At 37.4% G+C, this 26,581-nt stretch overlaps 2 protein-coding genes and 1 pseudogene across 2 annotated transcripts; all 3 read left to right on the plus strand.

Moving 5' to 3' along the window:
* Positions 1-2,590: 2,590 nt before the first annotated feature.
* Positions 2,591-3,729, plus strand: LOC121994241 (homeobox-leucine zipper protein HOX14-like). Its single transcript, XM_042548344.1, has 3 exons — positions 2,591-2,854; positions 2,979-3,274; positions 3,382-3,729. The coding sequence occupies exons 1-3, from the start codon at positions 2,764-2,766 to the stop codon at positions 3,628-3,630; spliced, it is 636 nt and encodes a 211-aa protein (XP_042404278.1). The 5' UTR covers positions 2,591-2,763; the 3' UTR covers positions 3,631-3,729.
* Positions 3,730-9,039: 5,310 nt separating this feature from the next.
* On the plus strand, positions 9,040-12,423 carry LOC121995094. The gene is made up of 2 exons (XM_042548925.1): positions 9,040-11,555; positions 11,637-12,423. Exons 1-2 carry the CDS (start codon positions 9,040-9,042, stop codon positions 12,421-12,423), a joined length of 3,303 nt encoding a protein of 1,100 aa, XP_042404859.1.
* Positions 12,424-13,347: 924 nt separating this feature from the next.
* On the plus strand, positions 13,348-16,296 carry LOC121995095 (annotated as a pseudogene).
* The last annotated feature ends 10,285 nt before the right edge of the window (positions 16,297-26,581 follow it).

Below are 26,581 nucleotides of genomic sequence, written 5' to 3' on the forward strand. Positions count from 1 at the left end.
GGCAACCTTAACATGCTTAGACTTCACCACTTTACCATTGTCTAACATCTAATCAACCTTGACCTACTAAGTCATCATCATTGCCTAATATTCGATCAACCTTGACGTATCAAGACTTCACCACTATCATATATCCAATCCTCTTTGACTTGTTTGGATTTTCCTTTTGGTTCTTAACATCCAGTCCTAGATCTATGATTTGTAAGGACTTCAGTTCTTGTGCCTAACATCCAATCCTTCATAACCTATTAGAACTTCCACTACTTCCCAAGTGTCTAGTTAACCTTAACTAATTTATATTTCATGTCTCATGCTAAGTATTTGATCCTGTATTAACCAGTTGGACTTCTCCCCTGCTAATTCCCTATTGGACTTTCAACTATCAAGTGTCTGGTCAACTGTAACCTGCTTGGACTTCGCCCTTACTAACTCCCTATTAAATTTCTAACCACTAAGTGTCCAATCGATCGTGATCCACTTGTACTTTTTCATTGTCAAGTATCCAGTCAATCTTGATCTACTTGACTTTTCACTCAACCATCTATGTTCAAAGCAATCTTGGTCAATATTGAGTCGAGGTCGATTGTACCAATAATCTCTCTCTCAACAAACTCTCTTTTTACTTGATATCTTTGCTCGCCCATCAAATATATTGACCTATTAAGCATCCGATTAACCACGACTTAATATATCACTCAAACTCAAACATATTGATGAAATATTGAAACTCAACTCAAGTTAATTCAAACTTGGTCAACCATGACCAGAGGTCGATTACACCAAATAGTACTCTAGAAATCTCGCTATGTTAACAAATTTGATATACTAAATCATCACAAAATGAAATTCAAAATTCCATTAGACATCTGAATAAAGTTTCTATTATACAAGATATCTGCCACATATATTGGTTGTTCTATCTACTATGAGATCTTGAATCCACCATTACAAGATTTGACAATCTATCTCAATACTCATACCATTTACAAATGTCTTTCATATTATTGAACAATGTTAGAGATCATTCTATTACCACTTGGTATATATTGCTACCTCAAACCATAGGCAAATAAATCCAAATTAGTGCCCTCAAATGTAAAATAACCATCACCACATGCCCACATGATAAAATGTTCATCTCCTTCAATTGAATATGTAGTACGAATAGAAAAAAAGGATCAATTTTAAATTGTTTGAAGTAATTCTACATCCACATCAAACCTCCAAGTTTATAGCATATGAGGGAAAAGTACAATAAAATATGGACAAATTAATGTTTATACCTTCCACAAGGGATCTCTTGATTCTCATCATAAATCCTTCTAGACACCAATACATGAAAAGTGAAAACCTCAATCTTAGAGAGGCTGTGCAATCGTTTACCATATCTTTTGTGATAGCCGACACCTACACGAATAATTTCATAAGAAACACAAAAAATTGTCAACTAGATTTCTTAGTCAAAATTGAATCACAATCAAATTTTGTGTGCTAACATTGACATGTGCAGCTACATAGTCGAAGGCTTCAACCACAAGAGATAGAGCATATTAATTAGCTAGTTGTTCTTTAGTTTTTCTACTTCATTACAAAATTTTGTAATTAGGGCATGGGAATATTAATTTGGTGGCACTTACAACAGTTGGAGAATGGGAAACAAAGCAAGCGAGTAGTGCTGTCTGAAACAAGGATGTCATAGAATTTGTTTAAGGTTCTAACCCTCGTTGGGCATGCATGTGAGGTAGGGAATCCAACACATCCATCACAATTATTATCTTACTATATTATTCCTCCATATTAATTAATTAATTAATTAATTAATTTATCATCCAAACCCTACTAGCTTTGATTCATAACACACATTTACACATCAGACTGGCAGCCACATGAAAGCCAGCTTTCTCTCTGCTAGTAGAACTAGCTAGGGTTTCTGACTTACTTCATGGTGTTCATTACTTTTCTATATCTTTTATTCATATATTTAATTCATTAAGATAAGTGAGTGAGTGAGGGGCAGCCCTTACACTTGAACAAACTCAAAGGCATTCAAACACGTGGTGCCACAGGAGTACTAGAGCTGCTCTCCTGCAACTAGCCAGCCCTTCTGCCACGTGTGCTGAATATTCAACATGTATCGTCTTCTTCCTCTCCATTTCTCCATCAAAAGTCTGCAAACCTGTAATGTGAATGCTTGTGCTTGAAGCAACAAGCAAGGTAAGGTAGTGTGTGTGTGTGTGGTGTGGTACATGAACAATTAAAATGCAGAGAATAAAGTAGATCGAATAACGTGGATGATCAATGCAAACCATGAAGTTTAATAATGAATTTTAAGTTTACGGTAAAGAGAGGAATCTGCTGCTTAAAAAAACTATGCTGATATTTGTGAAAAGGAGACAAGTTAAAGAGATAACCTTGGGAGACATGAATGGTGGTCCTAAAGTTAATGCTCCCGGTCCCAAAACATGAACCCATTCCTCCATTCAACCAGCAAGCAACAAGTGTCCTTCGTTGTAGGGCTCTCCTCCTTCGTCCCCCCTCCTCAAATACGGCCTCTTTGATGATTAAACTAGTGTGCAGTCTCCCTTAATGCATTTGCATAATACTTGAAAATTCAAATCATATTTTTCTGGGCATCTTCATTTTAGCATATCAGTTATAAATAAGCCTCCAGTGTTTATCCATCCCTTCACCCAAGGGGGTTTGTTTTCTTCTTCCTCCTCGTTTCCAAGACTAGTTTGATTAGGGTTTCATTTACAGTCTAAAATGAGCAAATCTAGCATTAGTCGAGTGGAAAAGAAGATGGTGTTGCCCTCTCTCATAGAATCTGAACTCTCATCTCAGCTGTCCCCTCAAGGTTCTTTTTATTTTCTTTTGGTCTTATTTATTTTGATCATCGATCTTCATTAATTGCATGGATTCCAAGAGCTTGGTGTTCTTTTCCTTGGCCTTTCTAAGTGTATATGTGAAATAATTATTAGGTGACATAAGGGCTCGGAGAAGGAGGAAGAAGGTGAAGGGAGAAGAGGCGAAGAAGCGAAGGTTGAGCGAGGAGCAAGTGAAGTTCTTAGAGATGAGTTTTAAGGATGAGAGGAAGTTGGAGTCAGGAAGGAAGGTACACTTGGCTGCTGAGCTTGGTCTTGACCCCAAGCAGGTCGCTGTCTGGTTCCAAAACCGGCGAGCACGACACAAGAGCAAGCAGGTGGAGGAGGCCTTTGTCAAGCTGAAGATGGCACACGACTTGGCCGTAATTGAGAAATGCCACCTAGAGAACGAGGTACTCAATTTCAATTGATCTAGATTTTTGAATCAATGTTGATTCGACATCATCACTATGATTATCAAGTTATTTTTGTTTTAACGATTTAGGATCGACTTGCTTAGGTGATGAATCTGAAGGAGAAGCTAAAGGAAGCTGAGGAAGAGATAAGGAAGTTGTCAATGGGGGATTGTTTCAGTGGAGGCAACATCAATAGAAGTGGTAGCCCAAGCTCGAGCTTCTCCAACGCAAGCCACCGACCAATTGTTGGATCGGAGTTTGGAAGCAAGGGAAAAGATGAACTAATTTATTTGCAAGAATATGACAACTTCTACATGACAATGGAGTGGGCTACTTTGTATGAAGATGTGTAAAATTATTAGTTTTTGGTTAATATCTTTATTATTAGTCATGTGATTAATCCTTATGAATTGTGATCCTTCCACTTAGTAATTATTCTCCTTTTTGGCAAAGATTTGTATTCCATGAGTGCTCGAAGTCCATGCTTGCTTGCTTTGAACACTAAATCATAGGTGAATAATTCAACATTATCACTACAAGATATTAAAGTCGTGAACATTGTTGGGTAGTTTTATTGAAAAATAAATTTGCTATGTTTCATGATGGTTCAAAATTTATAAAAAATTACTTATATTCTAAGAGTTAAATCTATTTGTAAGAGTCATGTTTAGTCCATGTTGTATTTGTGAGTGTCTCGCTCTAAGCAACATGGTAAATTATACACATAAACTTTAACTACCTTTTCCAAACAAAAAAAAAAAGTAAATTATCTTTTTTCAAAAATAATTTTAATAGAGTTTCACCTATATATTATAAAAGAAATATTGGTGCAATCAACCTCTGATTAAAGTTGATTATCCTCGAGTTGGTTTGAATTGAGTTTCGATATTTGATTAATATCTTTGTTGATGAAAATGAGATGTTCAAGTGAAATGAGAGATTGTTGAAGGAGGAGATTGTTCGTATAATCAAGCTCAAGTTAGGTTGACTAAGATTGATTTGAATATGGATGTGAGAGAAAAAAATCAAGTAGATCAAGATTGACCAAATACTTATAGTGAAGAAGTCCAAGTGGATGATGGTTGATAGAAAAATTTGATAATTAAATGTTTAATAGGGTGTTAACATGAGAGGCAAAGTCCAAGAGAGTCATTGAGGATTAGATACTTGTTGATTAAAAGTCCAATAGGAAGTTGGCAAAGACGAAGTCTAAGTAAATCATAATGGATCAAATACTTGACATAAGACGTGAGTGAGTCAAAGTTGATCGGATTTAAGTATAAGAAGAGAAGTTCCGGGCTGCTAAGATTGATCAGATACTAGGGAATAGTGAAGTCTGACAAGTCAAGGTGGATCAAATGTTTGACAAAGAAAGTCATGACTGGTCAATGTTGACTAGATATTAGGCAAAGAAAATCCTAGTAAATTGAGGTTAATCAAAACTATATAAAGTGAGAATTTAGCTTTGGTAAGGCTGAAACAGAGATATATCAGTGAATGTTATGGATTAATGATTGACTAAACTTGAGTTCGAGGTATGAGAGACTTTAAGGGGGTTTGTTACATATTAGTCAACTGTTGGATGAGCAATTGACTAATGGCACCGTTGCAATGAATATAAAATTTTAAACTTGGTCGAGACACTCAACTAATGCGACAATAGTCGACTGACAGTGAATAACAGTTGACTGTTGTGGTTGATGCTAAGTTGGAAATAGTCATTTTGTAGATGTAGTATTCGAATTTAAGTAGAGAAATCGACTAATAAGAGCTAGCAGTTGATTGTTAGGCAATTTTTAGTCCAGACTTGAACCCTATAAAAGAGGATTTTCATGGAGAATTTCAGTGCCGATTCTTGGGGGTTTTAGAGGAGAATATTGTTGCAGTTTCATACTTTCAAAAGGAAAACAGAAGTAATCAAAAGTGATTGAAGCAAAGATTTATTGTTGTAAAGTTATTTAATTTGCATTATTCTTATTTGATATTGTATCTTTTGTGTTCATGTTTTTGTGTTGCTTGTGTTAGAGTGTATACTAAAAGTCTAGCTTTTGTATAAACATTTAAGAATCACATTGGTCAATATCTACATTTATATGTTAAGTGTAGTTGTTCAATTAATTTATATTATAGATAACATGGTGTATGGTGTCACACACAGAAGATAATGTTATCGGTTCTTTATAAATTATAAACAGTAGCTCACGACTAAATGGAAAGGAACAAATCATTGGAATAGTCGTAGTGTAATTTGGTATTAGTTTATCTTAACTATAAAATTACACTAGTACACTCTGAGTGTATTTGCAGGACCATTTAAGGTAAGTTCCTTTTATGCTGACTTAATAAAAGAACAGGACCTTAGTTATTATGGAAGGGTGTGCTCTTAATCCTAATATAATAACAAGCACATATATTTAGTATTCACTACAACATTTTTTATTTTTGGCAACGCCTCTGATTGCAACGGCTTAAAAACCATTCTCTTAAAGTACATCAGGCAACGATTTTTAATAGTGTTGGTTTAATAACTTTTTTTAATATGCAACGATTAAAAACCGTTCTCTAAAATACATTTATTAAAAAAAATTATACTAAATAGATTAGGCAACGGTTTTTAATATTTTTTTAAAATATTGTTGCGCTACATTAGGCAACGGTTTAAACTACAATATTCTTTATTTTTTGCAACGCCTCTCATTGCAACTGTTTAAAAATCGTTCTTTTAAAATACATTAGGCAACAGTTTTTTTAAATTTTTTTGCAACGATTAAAAACCGTTCTCTTAAAATACATTAGGCAATGGTTTATTTTAATTTTTTTGCAATGATTAAAAACCGTTCTCTTAAAATACATTAGGCAACGATTTTTTTTAAAATTTTTCTCCAACGATTAATAACTGTTCTCTAAAATAAAATTCCTATTTTTATTTTCCTTTTCTAAAATTTCTATTTTTTTAATGATTTAAACTTATTATAATTTAACCCTTAAATTTTAAAATCAGAAACTATTAAAAAAAAAAATTATTAACTCAAATACATTATAATCCAACTCATAAATTTTAAAATCTTAAAAGTTAAATACATATAATATATCTTAAAAATATAAATAAAAAAAACCTTAATCGAACACATAAATTTTAAAATCTTAAAAATTAAATACATATAATATATCTTAAAAATATAAATAAAAAATAAAAAAAAAACCTTCTGCCCGCTCCGGTGCCTGGATTAACTCCCGTGTCTGTAAAGTCACCTGGCTTTTGATCTAAGCAGAGTAATCCCGTGTATCCAGAAACTGACTTTGAAATTAGTCAAAGAAGCGTTTACACTAAGACAATGAAAATAAATTGATTATATTAAAATTTACTAGAAGTTTATATATTATTGATTATATATAAATATATTTAGCACCGTAAGGGTGCTACCCGCGCGCGCATTTCCCTACTATTTTTTTGGCCGACCTTTTATTTTCCCTACTTTTTTTTTCTTTTCCCTCCTAAAGTTTCGCTACCCGCGCGCGTATTTCCCCCAACCGGCACAAGCGTCGTCAAAAATTTCCCCCAACCGGCATAAAGTTTCCCACGCACCCTCCAAAAATTGCTGTCTACCCCGCCGGCACAAGCGTCGTCTCCCCCGGTTACACCAGTCCATGTTTATATGGGTTCGCTTGGAGTAGCTGGTTAACAAACAGCAAGTCGGCCGCTTGCACCAGTCCTGAGACCTGATCGCATCCCTTACGAGGGAGAGGACGAAGAGCAGATAGATTTCGGCTTGAGTTCCGATTGAGAAGGCAACGGGTGGCCTTGAAGCAGGTGCGAGGTCTGTAGGTTGTTTCAATTTTACTATTTGTTGATTGCAAATGCTGTGGAAATCTTGCGCCCTTGATCCAACTATAATTTCAGTCTCTGCTTGATTATCACTACTTCATTATCACCAGATCCTTCGTTGTAGTAATGTGCACAATAATTGTTTGATATAATGCTTAGGAGATGTTTTTTATTCACTGTTTGCATTAATTTTTCTTTTCAAGTAAAAGGGGGAAGGTAGATTCCCTTCCCTGCTATAAGAAAGCTTCCCTGATATAAGAAAGCATTATTGAGTATGCTTGTGATATTGAGGGAAGTGCCTTCTCGTCATCCCCTAAATATCAACTTGGACAAAGCAATTGGAACTTGAAAGTTTTGATATGTATCGCCCTTTTATGTAGACATCTAATCCAATCATGACTTTAGCCGAATCTATCATGACAAATTACTTTTTACTAAATACTCCTTATACATGTTACAACCTTGTAACATGATAAGTTTCCTGGAACCATCATGTTTATTTTTATAAAACAGCAAGATGATCTTCAATTGAATAATAACCAAGTCAACTTTATTATCGTCAACGTCACCAACCATGTTGATCCCAACTATATGGGTGTAACAACATGTATTGTATCCTTTCGCTGAACTTTTTGCAACTATATTACTAAATAAGATAAACTCTGTTAACATTTCCAAAATAAGACTCAGATTTATATATATATTTTATTTTTACCTGTAAAAATTGCAATTCACCAAGTGACAAAAGCACAACTACAATCCATTCTATATTGAACCATGATTTCTTTATGAGTTCATATCATATCTAGATTCTAGAATATCAGAACTTAGTAACTTGGCCTGAGCCCTTCATGAGCCTGTAACTTTGGTTTAAAAGGTCTTAAGCCACCTGATTAGATCCAACACTCTGTGGTTCTATTTTTCAATCATGTACCTTTAAGTTTGCCAGCTGCAAATAACTTGATTTTTATGTCATATTTTATTTGTTAATTTTGCATCCTTCTTTTTTGTTTCCTTTTTTTTCTTCCCAGTAAAATAACAAGAACCAAAGAGATAGTATAGCACCTTTGTATTGGTTAGGTGCTTCAACACTTATGTGATTTGCTGAGATACTAAATTTTTACATGGAATTTTATTTTTACATGTTTTAAGTTCACCAATTGATTCTATAGGTTGAATTAGAGTGGAAGACCTAAGAGATAGATATGCCAAAGAAAAACAATAGTCGACATAATACAAAATAATACAAAGAGACTTACTTGACTTGAGTATTTGTAGTGATATAGTTTTGCAAAGAGCTCAATTGAGATAAACAATTGATAGTTTATTAGTGATAAGATTCATCTAGCCAACCCAAATAGTTAGGACAAACACAACTTGATGGTGAAGATAGGTATGATGATTTATTCTTTAATAAGATTGTTAAAAATCGCCTTTGAGCTCAGTTGTAGTGTTTATATTGTTCTCTATAACATGTAATGTTCTCTGTAACATGTAATACATTACTCTTTATATTGGTCATACATTGCCAAAACAATATCTGTCTGATAACCTTACCTATATTTGAGAATGCAGGCATTCTTGAACCTCTTTCCTTATGCTTAGTGTTATAGAATATGGTCTTTTATTGTGTACAGGATGCACTACTATTCTTTTTTATGTTAGTCTAACCACCAGTCTCATAGTGAACAGTATATAACCCTTTCACATTAAATTTAGATGTTTGTTATAATAGATGTTTTTCTAGGTTTTAACTGCAACAGCACATTTGACCAGGGAACAAGTAAGGTGCTATGACAAAAAATGATTTGGAAAAGTAAATATAACTCAACATCATATTCATGGCATTTAAGAATGTCATAGCTTTTCATTACATATTGGCATACAAGTAAATATTCCTTATCCTTTTTTATTTGATGCTATCCTAAGGAAGCCGATGGACAAGGCGTGGATGAAATTACCAAGATATAGCCCAGAATACATTAATGGTGTTGAAGTTTTTCTAAATTATGCGTACACAAAAGGAAACCCCCAAGGAGTAGAGATTTTGTGCCCTTGTGCTAAATGCCACAATGCTTTTTGGAGGACAAGGGCAGTGGTGCTTGATCATTTAATTGGATACGGATTTGAAAAAGGATATGATGTTTGGGTTCGTCATGGTGAGGGGCTAATAAACCTGATGGATCTCAATGGTGATATGGATGATAGAGAGGATGCAATTGATGATATTGATGGACTATTGTATGAACAATTTAGAGATGTGGCACAAGAAGAAAATGGAGTTGGTGAAGGCCCTAATGAAGATGCTAAAAAGTTCTATAATCTACTTGAAGATGCAAAGCAAGAGTTGTACCCGGGTTGCAAAAACTTCACTAAATTGTCATTCACTATTCGACTGTATTTGTTGAAGTGCCTTCATGGTTGGAGTAATGCATCTTTCAATGCTTTATTAGTGCTGTTGAGAGAATCTATGCCTCAATTGAATATTCCCGATTCATTAAACAAAACTAGAGGCATGATAAGGGATTTGGGGCTTGATTATAAAAAGATTGATGCTTGCCCTAATGACTGCATGCTATATTGGAAAGATCATGAGAATGACACCTCTTGCCATGTTTGTGGAGCTCCACGATGGATTGAGAATGTTGAAGGAGATCGCCAACTTGAGGAAAATAAGAAAGCTTACAAAATTTCTGGTAAAGTTTTGAGACACTTCCCCTTGATTCCTAGGCTTCAAAGGTTATTTTTGTGTTCAAAGACAGCTGGCTCATTAAGGTGGCATGAAGAGGAGCGTTCAAAGGATGGAAAGTTAAGGCATCCCGCGGATGGAGAGGCGTGGAAAGACTTCGATAAATGCCATCCTAACTTTGCCAGTGATTCACGAAACATAAGGCTTGGATTGACCAGTGATGGATTTAATCCTTTTAGATCCATGAATGTGTCTCACAGTACTTGGCCTGTGGTTTTGATACCATATAACTTTCCACCTTGGTGGTGTATGAAGGCTGAGTATGCTATGCTATCTTTATTAATCCCTGGCCCGCAATCACCAGGGAATAACATTGATGTGTACCTCCAACCATTGATTGAGGAGTTGAAGTTATTGTGGGATTCAGGAGTAGAAACATATGATTCTTCACTAAATCAAACTTTTCAAATGCGAGCAGCTCTATTGTGGACTATCAGTGATTTTCCTGGGTATGCTATGTTGAGTGGGTGGAGTACAAAAGGGAAATTAGCATGTCCTTGTTGCAATTATAACACTAATTCAACTTATTTGAGGTATAGTCGAAAGATGTGTTATATGGATCATCGTGTTTTTTTGCCTATGGATCATGAATATAGATCAAATACAAGGGCTTTTAATGGGAGAAAAGAATCCAGGCCTCCACCAACTTTGTTGAAAGGGAAAGATACCTTAGAATTATTAGAAAACTTCAATAATGTCTTTGGAAAGATGCAAAAAAAACTTACCAATGGTCCTTGGAAGAAAAAATCAATTTTTTTTGAGTTGTCATATTGGAAGCACAATAGCTTGCGCCATAACCTTGATGTGATGCATATAGAGAAAAATATATTTGATAATATAATTGGGACTTTGTTGGATATCCCAGGGAAGACAAAAGATCATGAAAAAGCTCGTTTTGACTTACAAGACATGGGCATTAGAAAGAAACTTCATCCCAAAGAGACAAATGAAGGTAAAAATATAATGTTCTCAAAAGCATGTTTCTCCATGACTCCGAATGAGAAGACTATTTTCTGTGGTGTTTTAAAGAAAGCAAAAATACCAGATGGTTGTGCGTCAAACATCTCAAGATGTGTTCATGTTGCTGAGAAGAAAATTTATGGTTACAAAAGTCATGATGCACATTTCATTCTACATTACTTGCTACAAGTAGCTGTGAGAAGCACAATGTCCAACCAGGTTTCCCACCCTTTAATTCGTCTTTGTTCATTTTTTCGTTGCTTATGCCAAAAAGTAATTGACGTGGGGGATCTTAATATCTTGCAATCAGAGATTACTGAAACACTTTGCCAGTTGGAGACAATTTTTCCTCCTACTTTTCTTGATATAATGGTTCATTTGCCTATACATCTAGTGGATGAGATAAAATTAGGAGGGCCAGTACAATTTCGATGGATGTACTTTCCAGAAAGATATTTAGGTAAATTGAAGAGTTATGTTCGTAACAAGAGTCGACCAGAAGGTTCTATTGCTGAGGGATACTTGGTTGAGGAATGCTTAACATTATGCTCACGATATTTGCATGGTGGTGTAGAAACAAGGCTTAATAGAATGACAAGGAATAGTGATAGATGTGATCCTTATGAAGTTAGCATTGGTCATTCTATTGGAAGTGCAAAAGTAATTTCTCTGGAATATAAGTTAAGGAGTCAAGCCCACCGTTACATCTTGTTTAATCATGATGAAGTTCAAGAATTCATTAGGTAAGTAAATCTATTGGTTGTTGGCTTTAATTATGTTAAAAGTATTTAACATTCATTTTAACAATGCAATTTCAATTGTAGGGAGCATGAAAACGTAATTACAAATGTTAAAAAAAGAAAGAAGTGGAGCAAAGCAAAGAGTCAAGGACAAGATTTCGTTGAGTGGTTCAAAAATCGTGCTTTGATGGATGATGTACTTGACCACCTTAAGGAGCTATCTAGAGGACCAAATACAATTGCAAGATGTTTTTCTAGCTATGTCATTAATGGTTACCGGTTTCATACAAAGCAACGTGATGCAAAACGCAAGACACAAAATAGTGGTGTTTCGGTGGTGTCAGTGACCCAAAGCTTTGCTAGCACTAAAGATGAAAATCCAACAACAAAACCAATAGCATACTATGGATCAATTATTGAAATAATTGAACTGGACTACTATGGTAGTTCTAAATTTGTGTTATTTCGATGTGATTGGTATGAAGTTGAGAACGACAAGTATGGGTTGACTTGTGTTTACTTCAATAAGAGATGTTATGTAGATGATCCTTTTGTGTTGGCTTCTCAGGTCCACCAATGCTTCTATATTGAAGATCCTTTTGATGCTAACAGAAAATATGTTATGAAGACCGTTCCACGAGACTTTTTTAATATGAAAGATGATATAAATTCAAATGCCCAGGAGTTATATCAAAGCGAGCCGTCAGATCATGCTGTAAATCTAGCTATAGTTGATTCCAATTATGAAGTCGAGTTGGTCAGGGATGATATGCCGGCGACGGTTATTGAAAATCCATTTCTTAAGTCAAATATGGTGGAATCCGAAGATCAATTAAATTTTGATGCCACTTTGTCGGAATCCATGGATTAGTCTATCTGTACTGATTTTATTTTGTTAATTCAATAGTAACTAATTAGTCTATCTGTACTAATTTTGTCACTTTTTGCGCCAGACATTTAAACACAATGAGTATCTTTTATTTGTTCCAAATTGTTAATATTTGCTTATCTGCTATTCAAATAATTTCTTTACTTTATTTGTTCTAAATTTCTAATATCTACTATTCAACTTGGCTGGTTCTAGAGTATTGTGTTGGTGGTGACCTCGTGACATTATTCAAGCAGGTGAGTGTGTTTATTTTTTGCAAACCAAGATTTTTTTTTCCAGATTGCATTTTGATTGGCCAGATGATTAAGTAGTTTCACCTATCTAGCAAGCTCCCATCCTAAATGTTGGGATCTTAGATGGACCGATCAGATGTCGCTCTTTCCAAATGCACGCAGCTTCTGATCGGTCTGCGGACCGATCAGGCACTAATCTGATCGGTCCCGAGACCGATCAGGCACTAATCTGATCGGTCCTGAGACCGATCAGATGTCGCTCTTCCATTGCGCTTACAGCCTCCTGATCGGTCTCCAGACCGATCAGTAAAATCATAGTAGGCTACTGATCGATTTCTGATCGGTCTGCAGACCGATCAGTAATCGCTCAGTAGCCACTGATCGATTCCTGATCGGTCGGCAGACCGATCAGGTGTCCAAGGTTTCACTGGATCGGTCTGCCGACCGATCCAGCTTCTTGACTCAGTCCGGGTCGAGCCCTCTCTGACCTAGTCCGGACAATTTGATCCTTCAGTATATTATTTATCTTATAGTATCACCAGTCTCTTTGTTTACAGAAATTTGTTCTTAATTCCAGTGCTTTTGTTCTTAATTTTTCATACATTGTCTCACTTGTTATGTTATTGTTTTAATCATTTTATGTGCTTTTGGTTTTTTTTCCTTTTTTAGAAAAATGAACAGGAGAATTGATATTGAACCTCATCAATTTCAAGTTAAGTCCAGTGCTGAATTGCTCAAACTGTATAAAGTAAAAGTAGAAGGTGCCAAGAATATGAAGAAAAATAAAGAATCTACTTCAAAGCAAGAGCCAAGGAAAAATTCTACAGCTGGAAGTGCAGTCCAAGAAGCTAGAAATACTCAAATACAACATCAAAAGAAAGACCAAAGGAAGCAGCCATTGACCACTACAAGTGCAATTCAAGAAGGTGCCAAAAATATGAAGAAAAACAAAGAATCTACTTCAAATCAAGAGCCAAGGAAAAATTCTACTGTTGCAAGTGGCATCCAAGAAGCTAGAAATACTCAAATACAACATCAAAAGAAAGACCAAAGCAAGCAGCCATTAAGCACTACAAGTGCAGTTCAAGAAGTTAGAATGCAGCAAGAAAAGTTAGAAGTAAGATCTACTTTGATGCAACATGGAAAGCAAGAACAGAGGAAGAAGCTATTTGCCATTGGAAGTGCAGTCCAAGTAGGAAGATCTACTCAAACACACCACAAAAAGCAAGACCAGATGAGGCAATCCTTAGCCACTGGAAGTGAAGTCGAAGTTGGAGGATCTACTTACATTCCAAGTCAAAAAGACCTTGATAACCATGCATTTTTAGTCCAACCTGAATCATCTAAGAAGTTTGATGACCAAAATGATAGATTTTGTCCAAATAATTTGAAGAGACAACTGAGAAATACAATAGGAGATCATGGTCAAGGATCTACGGAAGAACAACCAGCCTCTAAGAAGCCAAAGGCTACTTCAAAGTGTCCTGCTATATCACTTGAAAAATATATTAATAACCATAGGGATCAACTTGAAGAAGAGGAATTAGAAGATGAAGAGAGTGAAGAAAATGACATAGAACAAGAAGTTGAAGGGGATATCAACTTTGAAAATGAAGAAGATGAGGATACTAATGACAATACAACCGAAGGTAACATTTTTTCTAGTTTAAGGGGATATCAACTTTTGATTTTAACTCATTTGTGTTTTAAGTGTCTTTGCTTATTTTAGACATTATGAAAATATGAAATTTCTTGTTTATTCATAATGTTAATTAGGGGCAACATCGAAGAGAAAACGAGGAAATACATTGTGTAAAAAAGTTCATGAACGATCGATAAATGATAGACAAGAAATCATCTTGAATAAAGAAGGAGAACCCGTTGGACCAGACCAGAAGACAGTTTCTCAACTTAGTAGTTTCTTGGGAACAATAGCAAGAAGTGCAGATTTGTGTCCTCTTACTTACACAAATTGGAAAGCTATACCAAACAAACAACACATATGGAATTATATCAATGTATCAACTTTTTTACTTTTGTGTTTCTACTACATGTGTGTTTTTGTATTTTTATAAATTAGATCTTTATAACTGCATTACTTTTCTTGGCAGCAAAAATACATCATTCCAGAAAAAGGGGAGAAGGCTGTGTATGGTATTATAAATGATGCTTGGAGGCGATATAAATGTTGGATTAAGAAAAATCATTTCACCGAGTATACAACCATGCGCGAGCGGCTGAAAAATCGTCCTCAAGACATACCAGAAGCACACTTTAGAGTGTTGATGGATTATTGGAGACTTGAAACCATTCAAGTAAGATACATAATTTTATAATTAAGTAATATTTTATATTATATTTTCCATGTTTGATAAAATTCATTTTTCATTGATGAATTTAGGAAATAAGTGATCAAAATGCTAAAAATATTGCTCAGCAAAAATGGAGACACCGTGCAGGGCCTATAAGTTTTGCTTGTATAAAGGAGAGATTGGTATTCTATTCTATTTGTTATAAGCATACATTTAAATTGGCCTAAAATTAGTGCTTAAATCATTGTTTTCTTCTTGCAGAGTGCAAGCAATGAGGATAAAGAGTCTCCAACTCAAGCTGAAATGTTCATTGAAACTCGACAGAGAAAGAAAGGAAAACAACTAGATCAAGAAACAAATAATGCAATTGTAAGTGTTTCTCTACGCTTTACATGTCAAATGTAATTATTCACTATCACAATTAACATTACTTATACAATTGCTAGACAAAACTTCGAGACTTGATTGAAAATTCTAGTGTACCTTCTACTGAGGCTTTTAAGACTGTATTTGGCAAAGAGAAGCCAGGAAGAGTGCGATGCTATGGAAGAACTACAACACCTACACTCTTAAAAAGAAATGAAGAAATAGCAGAAATTGAGAAAAGGCATGCTAATGAAGTCAAACATTTAACTGATAAGGTGCACGAGATAGAAGCGAAACATGAAGAGATGGAGGTGAAACATAGTAAAGAGATGGCGGTAATGGAGCAAAAATTTCAACTTCTTCTAAGGACCATGTTAAATCAAAATGACTCGAGTAGACATGGAGTCTTTGGCAGCTTTGTTATCTCCATGTGATGCTAATAGTGGTCTACGTTCATCCACATCAACTCATGCTCCAAATAATCCCAAGGTAAAAATGAAGTTCATATTAAATAAATATTTTTGGAATTTGTTCAAATATTTATGCACTCAAGGCATAACTTGTGGTAATTTCCTTTTTCAATAGACTTATTGCATCCTTGGTATACCTGTTAACTTGACTTATTGCACGTAACCTCTTGACTTATTGCATCCTTCAATAGACTCCAAATTTAGTTATTAGTTAGATCTTCATATCTTGTCCTTGGTACTGTAAATTTATGTCATTCAACATGAGTCACGTCATCACCATGAGTCAACATTTATCTAATAATTTATTCAACATTTATAACTCTCTAGTAGCTATGATTTTTCAATTATTACTTATGATGATTGGTGAGGTATTAATATTTTAACTTTTATATACAGGATCCTAATATGGATGGTGATCATGTGGATGAAGATCAAATGTTGGACATAGAAGCGGAAGAAGATGATGCTATATAGCTTGATTTTTTAGTACAAGTACTGATAGTGGATGAAGGTCAAATGTGGATGCAGATCAAATGTTTTGATCAGTAATGATAGATGACAAATGATTTTATATTTTGTGTGCAAAGATTTAAGTTTAAGGTAGAGAAATATTAAGACAAATGTAGATGAAGATGATGCATACTTTATTAATTAGTATATTTGTTTGAGTATTATAATATTTTGTTTTGGATAACAATGTACTTAATTTTCTTCAATATGTATGTGGATGATTAATATATTTTGAGCATGTTTTTCTTTAATTGGTATAATTTTCTTCAATTGGTATATTTTCAGTATTAATTTTTTCTGTTGCTATCAACAACAACAGTTTTCCTCTGTTGTTATCAATAACACCGGTTTTCCTGTGTTGCAATCAAAGGCAACGGTTTTTCCTGTGTTGCAATCAAAGGCAACGATTTTTTCTGTTGCTATCATAGATAACGGTCATAAACCGTTGCCATAGAATGATTAAAAAACCGTTGGCTAATATTCATCAAAGGCTACGGTTTTTTTTATAGTGTTGCGAATTATTAGTAAAACCGTTGCCTAAACAAAAGGCAACGGCTGACTATACCACGGTTTAAAAACCGTTGTCTAAAGAAAAGGCAACGGTTTTTATACTTTAGGCCACATTTTTTGGACGTTGCCATTGGTGAAAAATGTTGTAGTGATTTATTTCTTTGACTTATCAAAGGGTGAGATTTAGCTTGATAAATCAATAGGGCCGATAAGTTGGGAAATGATATTACTTATAGTGTGTGTTGTTGATTATAGAAGGAAACTGTGTCATAGTAATCTAGGTTGATAATGTCCCCAAGAGGAGCTCATAAGGATTGTCATGTTAAACCCTGCAGGTGGACTTAGTCCGACATGATAATAAGGTTGAGTGGTACTACTCTTGGACTAAGATATTAATTAAAGTGAGTTGTCAGTAACTCAATTAATTAGTGGACATCTGACATCTTAAACACAGGGAGATTAACACACTCATGATAAGAAGGAGTTCATAATGTAATTTGGGATTGGTGCGGTAGTGCAATAATAACTCTCTAGTGGAATGAGTTATTATTGATGAACTTGAGTTGTGTGTTCGGGGCGAACACGGGATACTCGAGCTCGTCGGGAGGCCAAAATCAATTTCTCCTCTAGGTCCCTATCGTAGCCTCATTAATGCCTCATATCCACTCATGAAAAGCCCATCTTGGTGTCCAAGAGGGGGTCGTCCCATGGCTTGGTGACCAAGCCATGGGGCCAGCCACTTCCTCCTCAAAGGGGTCGGCCTCTTGCTTGGTGCCCAAGCAAGAAAGGGGCGGCCACATAATTCAAAGTATGAGGGGTGTTTTGAATTCTTAAAATCTTCTCTTTGTAGATATCTACAAGTTTTAAAAGAGAAATTTCAAAATTATAAAACTTTCCTTATTTGAATTAGGTCACATGGTTTAAAAGAAAGTTTTAAAAGTTTTAAAACTTTCCTTTTTTTTAACCATCCACATGGTTTTTAAAAAGAGAGTTTTAAATTTAAAACTTTCCTTTTTGTAACCATGTTAAAAAAGAAAATTTTAAATGAGAAGTTTTAAATCTTAAAACTTGTTTTAAAATTTTCCTTTTTTAAAACATCCACATTAGGAAATTAAAAGAGAGCTTGTAAAATTTTATAAGAGCTTTCCTTCTTTACTTATAAAATTTTTACAAGATATATTTTTCTTCTTTTAAGAGCCGACCACCCTTGCTTGGTGCCCAAGCAAGGGGCCGACCATTCAATCAATTAAGAGGAAAAAAAAGGAATTAAAAAGAGGAAAGGAAAACAAGAGGAAAATTTTAATTTTTTGTAAAAATCTTTCCTTATTTGCCTTGGGCGAGTATTATAAAAGAAGGGGAGGAGAGGCCTCATGATGCATCAATTCTTATTCTCTTGCTTGTGCTCTCTCTTGTTGTAACGACCCGCCTCCTACTAACTAAGCTGTAAGGCCGAGGGTTACATTATCCTGTTGCTAAACTCTTCTTAATGTGTGGAAAACTGATCTAATTTAAGTTTTTCTTTATGCTAATGCAATTTCCTTGTTCTACATGTGCTAAGGGATGGGATCTAAGGTACACATGACATATCTTTCATCCCCCATGGCCAAGAAGCTACAACTAAAGGTTTCTAGTCAAAATCTAGCTTCCCGATCGATTGAGCTTATCACTCAATCGATTGGAGCTATTGGATCGATCCACTGATCGATTCAGCTTGCTACTGTGCACGGGGGTCCCGTCTGGATCGATCGGCTGATCGATCCAGTCTGGCCAATCGATCCAGTGATCGATTCCAGAGCTCTCTGTTCGCGACAGAACGCTACCGGATCGATCGGCTGATCGATCCAGGAGCTTACTGTTCGCGGAACAAGCTGCCCAATCGATCAGCTGATCGATTGAGGAGCCTCCAATCGATCGGCTGATCAATTGAGGTTTCTGATTTCGTATCAGAAGTATGATTTCAGCACTGTTTCGTGCTCAAATAACATATATCAACTCTATAAGCAAAAACAAAGCTACTAGACCTATCATTACTCCTGGCTAGCTAACTAAGATCATGATAATCAGTAATCTAAGCATAACTATTACAATTCAAGACACTTAATTAACTAAAAGTGTAGAAAAGTAACACTACAAGAAATACTAAGTTCTTAAGTTGCTAGTTTCTCCAAAGATCTTTATTCCAAGTTCCTATCCACACACATCTTCATTGCATTGTCCTCCAGCCTCCACTAATCCATCTTTCCTTTACCTTTATCTGCAGTATAAGGAAAAGAAGTATCTGTAAGCTTGGGAGCTTAATAAGAAACCATCTACCTCACAAAACATGCATACGATGCGATTTATGCTTTTAAAACATGCTATTTGAAATATATACTGAACATGTTAGAGCATGGCATGACATACTATCATACAAAACATAGAAATCAAAAGCTGATCACGACAATATCTTCTAGTATCAACAAGGTAGAACTAAACTGATACAATAGCTAACTAAACTAATGCTAAGCTGATACGAATTCTGAACTGTAATCACATAACTAAATTGTGAAGCTTTGAAAAACTATTTATCATAAATAGATGGAAATACTAATCATGCTGCTGATGGGCCCGACAACTGTACTTGCTATGCGCGCATCCCTAACTAGACCTGAGGTAGCTAATCTCAAATCTAGTAGGGTTTACTAGGTTATCTAAACCTAGGGACGACTATAGGAGCCCAACCCAAGGACAACTGAAGTCCAGTACAGTGCCACTGATAAAAGTAAAATACTGTTTTATAACTGAATTATCTAATCTTGCTATTTCTAGGTTATCTAAACCTAGAGCTAGGTTATCTGAACCTAGAGGCGACTGTGGGAGCCCACCCATTGGACCGTAGTCCCATAGTTGTAGCAAAACTAAGTATGCTATAAAATTCTCATATTGCATTTATCTAAGCTATTAAAAATGCACATGTTGCATTTAACTGAGCTAAACATTTTATCAAACATTTGGTGTGCACTAATTCACACCCTATGTGCTGAAAATCTGTATACAACTAAACTAAGGCATAAAAACGTGAAAAGAGCTACTTATACTGCAGGTGAGGGGTTTCTTACTTCCTGCGCTAGATTTTCTTACGATCCGATCGCTAGGTTTCCGGAGAAGATGATCGCTTCGACGATCCTCTTGCGTCTATGCTTCCTTCTCGCGGAGGGGAGCGTCCTTGTGCCGGAATCGTCGTCGGAGGGTGCTCCTATGATCCTAGGGGCGGAACCCTAGGCTTCTTGGTCTTGGGCGCCGAGATAGTGAGAAGGAGAGGGGGCGGCGTGTGAGGGTTTTAGGAAGAGGAGAAGTTGTCGTTAAAAATAATAACTCCTCTCTTAATTTTCTATTTGTATTAAGTTGTTAATACCACCCAACTAAACCTTAAATATAATTGTTCTCCTTTCCTTTCAGCACACCCCTGCTGGGACCCCTTGGTTACTAGAATCACCCTATATGACATAGAGTCCATAGGTCTCGGATTCGATTCTCGCTTAAGCTATTTTATGTTTTCATTTATTTTTGCTACTTCGGCTATTCTAAAAATTCCATAAAAATATCCTAAAATTCCAAAAAAATCATAGAATATTTCTAAAATTACTTTGAGAATTTTCCGGACGTTATAATCCCCCATACCTTATAAATAGTTCGTCCTCGAAATTAGAATAACTCTGGGTACTTCTGTCTCATACTAGCTTCTGTTTCCCAAGTTACCTCTTTTATTGTGTGATTTTGCCAAATGACTTTTACTAATGGTACCTCCTTATTTCGTAATTTCTTAACTGCTCGGTCTATTATCTGAATAGGCCGACTGACATAGCTGAGGTTTTCGCGGACTTGTACCGACTGGGGCTCAATCACCTGGGTGACATCTGGGATATGCTTCTTCAGCATAGAGACATGAAACACGTTATGGATAGCTGACATCTCCTGGGGTAGCTCTAGCTCATATGCTACCTTGCCAACTCTTCTAGTGATAAGGTATGGTCCCACATATCTGGGACTTAATTTGCCCTTCTTCACAAAACGCATTACTCCCTTCATGGGAGCCACTCGGAGAAATACTGTATCCCTAACTGAAAATTCTAAGGGTCGACGCCGTGTATCAGCATAGCTTTTCTTGCGGCTCTGAGCTGTCTCTATCCTCTGGCGGATCTGTCGTATTGCTGCTGTGGTTTCTGCTACTAGATCTGTCTGAAGTTCTAGTTCCTTCTGTTCACCTCTCTCATACTAGCAGATTGGAGATCTACACCTTCGCCCGTAGAGAGCCTCGTAAGGTGCCATGCCGATGGTGGCCTAATAGCTATTGTTGTATGCAAATTCTGCTAAACTCAGATATTTGCACCAACTTCCCTTGAAATCTAGGGCACATGTTCGGAGCATATCTTCGAGTACCTGATTTACTCGCTCCGTCTGACCATCTGTCTGAGGATGGAAGGCTGTGCTAAACTTTAACTTGGTACCTAATGCTGACTGTACACACTCCCAGAAATGTGATGTGAATCTACTGTCTCTGTCTGAAATGATGGTCCGTGGGATTCCATGCAGTCTGACAATCTCCTTAAAATACAACTGAACTAGCTGCTCCATGGAGTAGGATATCCTGATAGCTAAGAAGTGGGTTGATTTAGTCAATCTGTCGACTATTACCCAGATGGTATCAAAACCATTCGTGGTTCTGGGTAGTCCCACTATGAAATCCATGGAAATATCCTCCCACTTCCACTCTGAAATCTGGATAGGCTGCAGAACTCCTCCTGGTCTCTGGTGTTCTGCCTTGACCCTCTGATAGGTCAGACAGGTATTGACATATCTGGTGATGTCTCTTTTCATCCCAGGCTACCAAAAACGTTTCTTCAGGTTTTGATACATCTTGGTGGAGCCAGGATGCATCGCTTAAGGAGTCCTGTGAGCCTCGTGTAGAATTTTCCTCCGTAGTTCTTCCTGATCCGGAACACATAGTCTGTCACCAAAATACAATACCCCACTATCGGATACTCTGAACTCTCCCCTCTCTGATTCTGCTAACCCTTGCTTGATTTTCTGAATTTCAGGGTCCTGCTCCTGAGCTGTCTGGATGCCACCAAGCAGGGTAGAGGCTAATGTCATAGCAGAGAGTTGTCCAACTATGAGTTCGAGTCTGAAATCTGCAATCTCCTTTTGTAGGGGCGGTGACATAGCTGCTAGGGATAATAAGGCAGTACTGGACTTCCTGCTAAGTGTATCTGCCACCTTATTGGCTTTTCCTGGATGGTAAAGGATGTCTATGTCGTAGTCTTTGACCAGTTCGAGCCATCTGCACTGTCGCATATTCAGATCCTTCTGAGTGAAGAAATACTTCAGACTCTGATGATCTGTATACACTCTACACTGAGCTTCATACAAGGAATGTCTCCAAATTTTGAGAGGGAAGACAACTGCTTCAAGCTCAAGGTCATGAGTAGGGTAATTCTTCTCACATTCCTTGAGTTGTCTGGAGGCATAGGCGATCACCTTGTCATTTTGCATCAGTACCGCTCCTAGTCCCAACTTAGAGGCATCACTATAAATATCAAAGTTGTCTGTGTTTTCTGGCAGAGTCAGAATAGGAGCACTGGTCAATCTTCTTTTTAGCTCCATGAAACTATTCTCACAGTCCTCTGTCCACTGAAATTTCCTGTTCTTTCTGGTAAGAGCTGTCAATGGGGAGGCTATCCTGGAGAAGTCTTCTACGAATTTTCTGTAATAGCCTGCTAGTCCTAGGAAGCTTCTGATTTCACTGGCGTTCTTAGGTCTTTTCCAGTTACTCACTACTTCTATCTTACTGGGATCTACCATGATACCATCCTTGGAGATGATGTGACCCAGAAAGGATACCTGATCGAGCCAAAATTCACATTTCATAAACTTGGCGTATAGCTGTTTTGCTGGAGGATCTGCAGTACTATTTTAAGGTGCTCTGCGTGTTCTTCTTGAGTTCCTGAATAGATAAGAATGTCATCGACGAACACAATAACAAACTTGTCTAAGTATTCTCTGAATACTCTGTTCATAAGGTCCATAAAGGTAGCTGGAGCATTTGTCACGCCAAAGGGCATGACTACGAACTCATAATGTCCGTATCTGGTCCTGAAAGCCATCTTGGGTATATCACCTGCTTTAACTCTAACCTGGTGATATCCTGACCGGAGGTCTATTTTAGAGAACACTGCTGCTCCCTTTAACTGATCAAACAGGTCATCTATTCTGGGAAGAGGATACCTGTTCTTAATCGTGACTTGGTTCAGTGCTCTGTAATCTATGCACAGGCGCATGCTCCCGTCCTTCTTCACGAACAATACAGGCACTCCCCATGGTGAGTGACTAGGACGTATGAAGCCCTTGTCAAGCAGCTCCTGTAGTTGCTCTTGAAGTTCCTTCAGTTCTGCTGGAGCCATGCGGTAGGGTGCTTTAGAGATGGGATTTGTACCGGGAACAAGTTCTATCTCAAATTCGATCTCCCTGTCTGGTGCTAGGCCTAATAACTCCTCAGGGAAGACTGCTGGATAGTCATATACAACTCGGACCTCCTCTAGCTTTCTGTCCTTGTCCTGGCTAGTACTGACTACATGTGCTAGGAATCCCGTACATGCCGAATCCAGTAGTTTCTGTGTCTTCAGAGCTGAGAGAAACTTCTTGGCCTTTCTCTTTGGTTCTCCGTTGTACTCAAATTGTACTCCTGCTTCAGGTCGGAATATGACTTTCTGTTTACGGCACTCGATAGAGGCACCGTATCTGATCAGGAAGTCCATTACAAAAATGACGTCGTAGTCGGCCATATCTAATACTATCAGATCACCAAAAAGCTCTTTGTCTGCTATAATGACAGGCACTGCTCGGAGCCAGTGTGTGGATGCCATAATCTCTCCCGAAGGCAGCGTCGTCAAAAACTGACCACTGAGTACCTCTGGGGGTATTGCCAACTTCTCGACGAATGCCCTGGATATATAAGAATGGGTTGCCCCAATATCGAATAAGACAGTTGCACTTTGCTGTAAAATACTAATCTGACCTGTAATAACTGTCGAGGCGTTCGCTACGTCCTCTCTGGTGAGTGAGTAGATCCTCGCATTCGTCATGGCTGAGGGGGCTTCTAGTCTGCCTTGACTGATGTGTGATCCATCTATTGCAGCCTACATCTGATGTAACTGGGTTGGTTTGTCTCCGTATTGTATCGGCTGTGGTGTAGGAAGACTGGTCTTGTTCGGGCATTGCTTAGTCATATGCCCTTCTTGGCCACATTCGAAGCATCCTCGTGTGCCCTTGCGACAAATTCCGGGATGGAATTTCCCACAAGTAGAGCACTTGGGGTAGCTAGGCTGTTTACTAGCTGGTCCTCCTTTTGGGTAACTCCCTGGCTTACGTTTGTTGCTGGAGTTCCCTTTCCAGTTAGAGTTGTGGCCCTGGTGCTTCTGAGTACTTGAACCTCCTTGGCCCTTAGACTCTGAAACGGTTTGCTTCTGCTGTTTGATGTTGTTCTGGTAATGCTCGGTGGTCAGAGCACTGCTCACTAGTTCTTCTATAGTTTGTGGCCTACGAACACCGCTGGCCACATTCATTGCTATTTCCGGCCTCAACATCTTGAGCATCAACCGGACTCGTTCTCTTTCAGTGCTGACCAGTTCAGGGCATAGACGAGTCAGTCTGTTGAATTTCCTCACGGCCTCCTCAACTGAAAGGTTGCCCTGACGAAATTCAGTGAACTCGTCGTAGTGGCGGTTTGTGACCCGCATGTGGAAGAACTCCTAGAAGAATTCTCTTTCGAAGTCGGCCCATGTTATCTGATTCACTGGGCGCTTCATTTTTATTTTCTCCCACCACATACGTGCGTCTCCTGTCAGGCAGAAAGAGGCGCATTTCACCTTCTCGTGTTCTGGCCAGTCCAGAAGCTCCATCGTACTCTCCAGTGTTTTGAACCAGGCTTGAGCATCCCATGGTTCACTGGTGCCTGAGAAATTCTCTGGCTTGATCTTCTGCCACCAGATCAGATAGGCTTCCCTCATTGCCCCTGCTGCTGGGGCTACTGGTGTTGCAGGTTGGACTGGTGGGACCTCTATCACTACTGGGGTTGCTAAGTTAGGTTCTGGAGTGACAATAGGAGTGTTCTGCTGGTTAGCCCTTAAAGTGGCTATCTCCTGTTGTTGTTCAGCTAGTTGCTTCTGTAACTGAGCCACTACCTCTGCAAGGTCTGGAGGAGGCACTGAGCTGTCTGCCTCATGCTGAGGCTCAGTAGCTGGTGTCTTTCTAGCTGGGTGTCCTCGTACCATTCTCTAAAGAAATAGAAGACATACATAACTAATACAATCATATTACATAATTACTACTATCGTGTTAGATGCTATCATATATGTAAGCATGCTTTAGTTATCTAGGAGCATGAAAACAAACAAAACATATATAAAGTGAGAGATGTTCTTACTTGGAAGCTGCAGGTACAATGCTGATGTGCGTGTAAGGAAGTATGAAACTTGCTCTGATACCACTCTGTAACGACCTGTCTCCTACTAACTAAGCTGTAAGGCCGGGGGTTACATTATCCTGTTGCTAAATTCTTCTTAATGTGCGGAAAACTGATATAATTTAAGTTTTTCTTTATGCTAATGCAATTTCCTTATTCTACATATGCTAAGGGATGGGATCTAAGGTATACATGACATATCTTTCATCCCCCATGGTCAAGAAGCTACAACTAAAGGTTTCTAGTCAAAATCCAGCTTCCCGATCGATTGAGCTTATCACTCAATCGATTGGAGCTATTGGATCGATCCACTGATCGATTTAGCTTGCTACTATGCACGGGGGTCCCGTCTGGATCGATCGGCTGATCGATCCAGTCTGGCCAATCGATCCAGTGATCGATTCCAGAGCTCTCTGTTCGCGATAGAACGCTACCGGATCGATCGGCTGATCGATCTAGGAGCTTACTGTTCGCGGAACAAGCTGCCCAATCGATCAGCTGATCGATTGAGGAGCCTCCAATCGATCGGCTGATCAATTGGGGTTTCTGATTTCGTATCAGAAGTCTGATTTCAGCACTGTTTCATGCTCGAATCACATATATCAACTCTATAAGCAAAAACAAAGCTACTAGACCTATCATTACTCCTGGCTAGCTTACTAAGATCATGACAATCAGTAATCTAAGCATAACTATCATAATTCAAGACACTTAATTAACTAAAAGTGCAGAAAAGTAATACTACAAGAAATACTAAGTTCTTAAGTTGCTAGTTTCTCCAAAGATCTTTATTCCAAGTTCCTATCCACACACATCTTCATTGCATTGTCCTCCAGCCTCCGCTAATCCATCTTTCCTTTATCTTTATCTGCAGTATAAGGAAAAGAAGTATCTGTAAGCTTGGGAGCTTAGTAAGAAACCATCTACCTCACAAAACATGCATACGATGCGATTTATGCTTTTAAAACATGCTCTTTGAAATATATACTGAACATGTTAGAGCATGGCATGGCATACTATCATACAAAACATAGAAATCAAAAGCTGATCATGGCAATATCTTCTAGTATCAACAAGGTAGAACTAAACTGATACAATAGCTAACTAAACTAATGCTAAGCTGATACAAATTCTGAACTGTAATAACATTACTAAATTGTGAAGCTTTGAAAAACTATTTATCATAAATAGATGAAAATACTAATCATGCTACTGATGGGCCTGACAACTGTACTTGCT

This window comes from Zingiber officinale, chromosome 6A (genome assembly GCF_018446385.1).
Source record: "Zingiber officinale cultivar Zhangliang chromosome 6A, Zo_v1.1, whole genome shotgun sequence".
Taxonomy (NCBI): Eukaryota; Viridiplantae; Streptophyta; class Magnoliopsida; order Zingiberales; family Zingiberaceae; genus Zingiber; species Zingiber officinale.